The sequence below is a fragment of the Lonchura striata genome, chromosome Z, assembly GCF_046129695.1.
Source record: "Lonchura striata isolate bLonStr1 chromosome Z, bLonStr1.mat, whole genome shotgun sequence".
Classification (NCBI taxonomy): Eukaryota; Metazoa; Chordata; class Aves; order Passeriformes; family Estrildidae; genus Lonchura; species Lonchura striata.
Genome location: NC_134642.1, coordinates 15334935 through 15340934, shown reverse-complemented (window position 1 = coordinate 15340934; position 6000 = coordinate 15334935). Strand labels below are relative to the sequence as shown.

At 47.9% G+C, this 6000-nt stretch overlaps 1 protein-coding gene across 1 annotated transcript in view; it reads left to right on the top strand.

Moving 5' to 3' along the window:
* Nucleotides 1-3768: 3768 nt before the first annotated feature.
* Nucleotides 3769-6000, top strand: part of MAP1B (microtubule associated protein 1B) — a 72227-nt gene continuing 69995 nt past the window's right edge. The window contains exon 1 of the mRNA XM_021531757.3: nt 3769-3961. Coding sequence (XP_021387432.2) covers nt 3784-3961 — 178 coding nt within the window. The 5' untranslated portion in view covers nt 3769-3783. The remainder of the gene's footprint in view (nt 3962-6000) is intronic.

Sequence of the window (6000 nt, the reverse complement as noted above, 5' to 3'; positions counted from 1 at the left end):
CCTGTTCCAGTACCCAGCCACCCTCTGGGTGAAGAAACTTTTTTGAATACCCAGCCTAAACCTTCCCTAACACAACTTCATGCAATTCCCTTGGGTCTTGTCACTGGTCACCACAGAGATCAGTGTCTGTCCCCCATCATGAGGAAGCTGTAACTGCACTGAGATCTCCCCAGTCTTCTCCAGGCTGAACAGACCAAGTGACTTCAGCTGCTCCCTATAAGCAGCTCCCCTCAAGGATCTTCATCATCCTCATGGCCCTCCTTTGGATGCTCTCCAATAGTTTTGTATCTCACTTTTACTGTGGCACCCAGAACTGCCCCCAGCACTTGAGGTGAGGCCGCCCCAGGGCAGGGCAGAGCAGGACAATCCCCTCCCTTGTCCATCTGGCCATGCTGTGCCTGATGCCCCCAGGACACGGCTGGCCCTCCTGGCTGCCTGACTCAAATGCAACCCCAGGTCCACCTCCACGGTGCTGCTCACCAACCTCTTGTTCCCCACTCAGTATGTCAAGTGATCTGAAGCAATCCATATGGATACGTATTTCTTTTATGGTAGGGATGACACTTGACCTGAGACAAAGGGCCAGTCTAAAGGTTTGTACATCACTGAAACATCATCTAAAATTTGAAATTTGGACCTGAATGAAACTTGAATATTAGTGGGTAACAAATGGCACATACTACCAAGAAGCATGTTTTAAACTTCAAGCACTTTATTTAAACTGTGTCTTTTAAAAATACAGCATTGAAAAAATACAGCTTTGCAAATACTATTTGACCACATTCAGCTGTGGGACTCCAATTTGGTATTGAACATAATAAAACAACAAAATCAAACCAAGAAGATCAAAAGCCAGACAGGTGCAGATCTCAATCACTGTCTCTTTGAAACAGTAAGATATATCCCACAGTCCATGAATGGTGCAGTTTCTTCTACTGAAGGGGCATATCTATGTAATTTAGCTGCAGATAGGCAGGTGGTATCACTCTCAGACAGTGATTAGTGTCACAGGACACTAAGTCAGCTTTGTGCAGCATATCTCCACATTTCACTCAGCAGTGGACCTGATGCTCCATGTTGCAGAATATAAATTAGTTTCCAGATGATGACGAACTAATCTACCTGATTGAGATACTGACAGGGCAAGACACAGTGTGGAAAAGTGGCTATGGAGCTGGGACCCTGCAGCTTCCTCAGAGATATGTTCCAGAGCATAAAGCACCTTTCTTGTCTAGCTTCCATCTCTGATGAGGCAGCATAAGCTTATGAATAGACAAAGCCAGAGGTCGGCATCCTTTGAAGAGTTTACCACAAGACCATTTCTTTCCAAAGACAATCTTTTGCCCTTAGGGCTTTAATGGGTGATGCATCACCCATCACAAGACAGTTTGACTGTAACAGTTCATCTTTTATCATACCACTTTCTAACTGCATGTTATTTTACACTGCAATGTGAAATAGAGGACTACCTGAGCAGCCTATTTCATATGTAACTGTATCACCTACCTGTATGTAAGCATTTTATTCTCTGGTAAAATGCATTCTTTTTGGCTCTTGCTTTTCAAACTCACTGGCATCTTTCCAGCTATGGATGTTTCCATTTTTACTTAAAATAAGAAAGTGCTTAAAAGTGTATACAGTGTCTTTTGAGTACTGGTGTGCATTTCTCTATCACATTTAACCTGCTGTACTTGTGAGGCAAGTAACTATTTTACCTTTATGTCCAGGAACCAGCATCTGTCTGTTCTGCAACCAGTTGACAAGACCCCTTGGCGAGCTCCATCCATGCTTGAGAGACTAGCTATTCTTGCTGGTGATTGACATAAAGGCATGCCCAAAACTACAGACTGCAGTGACAGAAGCCTGAAGCTGGCATTCTCCAGTGGGTACCACATGGCAAGTCTTGAAGGTAACTATAATTATAATAAATTATTAGGAAGGGGTTCATATAGGAAAAGGCTATAGGGGATAGATATTATTTCTAAGTAGGCATCTACACCATCCTATGACAGGAAACAGCAAAGTCACAGTGGGGCCCAGATTAGCAGGGGTATTCCACGAGGAACACACTGCACCTTTGAATACCTTGCAAACCTTAAAAGTGCTGCTAGTTCTTCTGCACCTACACTATTGCATTTGTTCTATCAGCAGTGTCAGCTTCAGTGAAGAATGAGCACTGCTGCTCTTTACCACTGTGTCATCTCAGCCGCCTGACATGGCTGTGAAAATGCTTGTCTGCACTCCACAACCTTTAGAATAACGGCAGCTCAGGAAAAGTCTACTTTGGATGCAACATCCAAACACACCACACTGTGTAAGCCAAGACTCTGAGTGCTGTATTTATGCAGAGGAAGTGTTCATATCAAAACCATTAGGTGCTATAGACACTATGGACCAGCACTTATAATGATCCTGTTCTAACCTTTGTGGGTTGAAACTGTAGCCTCTAAGCTAGTAAGACAGAAAAAACTTAGTAGTGACAACCTGAAATGCATGTGAATTAGTCCACTGTGCCCTGGAACAAAATACAGAGAAGATGAGGCTGATATACTCGTTCATCCAGGCAAGCACTGTGCTCCTAAGCAGTAGGCAGAGAATCTGCACATCCAGCACTGTAAGAAGCTGCAGACAGAGGAGGTGTCTTCTCAGTCAGGGACAAGAGGTTATCTTAAAAAAAAAGCTATAAAAGTTTATATCCTTTCCTATGTCACAGTGAAATTTATCCCACATCACTTGAACCATATAAACAAGAGGCTTAAGTGTAAACGAGTGGCTTGGCTATGTCAGTAAAGTGAGAGGAACATCCCAGACAGATTTGACTTCTCCATCATTAGGAGCAAGTAACATACTTTTCAGAGGTTGCTATCACTGAGTATTGGGATGTAGATACTAATATCTATGAGAAAAGAAATTAAGCCTTTGGTTCTGTCATTGTATAAGTTTTCTGCTATCATTGCCCCATGGAGATGCTTGAGCCTGGTCAACATTACTTATTAAAGCTCTTGAATTTCTGCAGTTTTGAATAAGCTAAGACTACGGGCTTCAGCATGTTGTCCAAAACTAGTGTTTTTCTGGTGTCATATATCCGTGGGCATTGAATATGTGCAGAAGAACTATGTGTGAAGTATCTTATCAAATTAACTGCTTTTAAATTTAAAAAGTTAGCAAGAATATTTAGATTGCTGGGTGAGGGTGTGTTTCAGTATGACTCAAATTTTGCGGCAGTAGTACAGCAAGACGTAGGAGAGGACAACTGGCTTTGGGCAGTGGCACTGCTTTTTCATCCGGTTCTGGACCGCTGCAGGAGGCGCGATGCTGGCTTTGCCACATGAGCCCCGCAGGTCTGCCAGGCCATCACCTGCGGCTCCTCATCGCCCTGTTTTAAGGGACGGGCCTCGGGGTGACGGCCCGAACGGGCACGGGGAGCAAGGGACAAGAGGGGAGTGGGCTCGGGGGTCGCACGGCCGGGCCGGGAGCCAGGCGCGGGGCGCAGTCCTTGGCGTCCCCTCGGGGCGTTGTTCGCCCCCCGCGTCCTTCCTGCTTCCGGGGGCCGCCGCGGGGAGGATTTGCCGCAGATGACATCAGCCGTGGATGCTGGAAAGGCGGCGGCGGCGCGGAGGATGCGCCGGCTCCCCCCCTTCCTCCTCCTCCTCCTCACCAGGTCCCTGCCCTGCACCGTCTCCGTATAAAAGCGCCGCCGCCTCCCCACCCGCCCTCACTCCCTCCTTGCCGCCCGCGGAGCCGCCGCCGAGCTCAGCGCCCCGGAGCCGCGGGGCGGAGGCGATGGCCACCGTAGTGGTGGAAGTGGACTCGGAGCCCTCCTGCAGCATCCCCAACCCGACCTCCACCTCGCCCAGTCTCTCCCACCGCTTCCTAGACAGCAAGTTCTACCTGCTGGTGGTCATCGGCGAGCTGGTGACCGAGGAGCACCTGCGGCGGGCCATCACCAATATCGAGCGAGGTGAGGCGGCGGGAGCCGGGGTGCCGCAAGCAGCGCCGCGACACCCCCGCCGGCGCCCTGCCCCTCCCTGGGCGCGGCCGGGAGCCGGGATAGCCCCCGACATCATCCCGCCTAGCCGCCGTCTTCGGCTCTTTATTCCCCGGGGGTCCCGCCGCAATCGCCCACCCACCCATGCTCCGCCGCGGGGTGCGGGCGCTGCGGAAAGCCGCAGCGAGCCCCGTCCCCGCCATCGCTGGGCGGAGGGGCCGGCGGCAGCGCAGCGCCCGCCGCCGAGCCCGTCTGCCCGGAGACACCGGGGTGGGCGTGGCACGGTCCGCACTGCGGTCCCGGTGGCTGCTCGGGGCGGACAAAGGGCGGCTGGGGATGGGGTGGATGGGCTGGGCTGGGGCTGCGAGGCGGCTGCCGCCCGCAGTTCCCCGTCCCCCACCGCCGCGCTAAGCCCGCGGGTTCGGGGCGTTTTCCCTCTCGGCAGCAGAGGCTGCGCGGGCGGGAGCGCAGCCGCGCCTTTGTGTCTAACTTTGGGTGCTGGGACTTTTCTGTCGTCTGGACAATTTTTCAGGACCTAAGTTCTATATACGCGTATATATTCCAATAAAGAAAACCTTTATGAGTAACAAGGCTGTTACCCGAGGGCTCAGCCTCGTTATTGTCCGACTGCGGGCTCCTCTGACTCGGCGTTTATTTGTCCTTTTCTTAAGACGGCGATGCAGCGTGGTATTGCAAATGAAATGACAGTTTTATAAGTTTTCGTTGTGGTTTTTGATACAATAGATTTCAGTGTATATGCAGAGAGGAGAAAAAAAAAACAAAAACAAAAACAAAAAAAAAAAAAAAATAAACGGTATCAGTGGAATAAAGCATGAAGAAAATTATTGCCGGACCTTACAGTTACTTAAACTCAGTTGATAGCTGATTTTATAATATGTATTTTTTGTTCTGGGCTGGTGAAAACAAAGATTTATGGAACTGCCATTGTTAAGAGTGAAGAAGAGATCCCGGAACGAGGAATTGGTAGCAGCCTTGTCATGTAGGTGTGGTTCAGCAGTCCAGCTAGGACTTCATCTGTGTCTCTCTATTGTTGCTTTCTCAACCATTGTTGCTTTAGTTGCTTATTTCTCTGGATTCCTTTTCATTACAGTTTGAGGTAAAAGGCATCCTCATCTCAGCTAACTATTTCCATCATAAACTGTTCTATCTTTATTGCTACCATTGTCTCTTGGGGAGAGCTACTGAGGCAGGTGCTTTGTCATTCAGAGCTTCTTCAGCATCGCACTTCCTTAACTCTATCTAATTTTCAGTTGTGTCAGAAAAGAACAGGCTGCATTTTAATTAAATTGTCAAAGATTATAAAGCAAATTGGTAAAATTTACTCCCTCAAGACAACTAATATCCTCCCTCTGAAGAAATGCTCTCCAGTCCCTTCTTGAATCTCCTATTGTACAGTCACTGCTGCATAGCTCAATTACTGCTATCTCCTGCCACTAAGCATAACACCCACTTACAGGTTTAGGTGTTCAGAGGGAGTGTTTGACCTTTTAATTAATCATTTTGGATTAGAAGTGACCTTGATGCTTCTAGTATTAGACCATTTGATTGAGATTTTTGCCTCCTAAGAAAACTCCTTGGTGAAATTTTTAGGTACATTTTTCTGGATAAATAAAAGTGGGAGTCTGACGCTTTGTCTATGTGAGGCAATTGCAGGCTCAGCTAATAATTTTCTCTTTGGAAAGTCTGCTGTAGTCTGGGGAAAAAAATACTTCTTGCTGCCTTTATTCTCAATAGAGCTTTAAATGCATTTTGGTTCTCCATAACTCTGCCTTACTGTCTTCTCTGGTACATCTCCTGAGTACCATCACTGAAAACTGTGGATTCATGCGCCAAACTGCAGAGCAACGTGTCAAAGAAAACATCTGCTGATAACACATCAGTGGTGTGATGCTACGCAACCTGGTGGAATGCAGAGTCATTTCTTAATATATCATGGGGAGGGAATGGTGTGGCAAGACGCATTTTCAGTAATTACATTTTGGATGTGACTT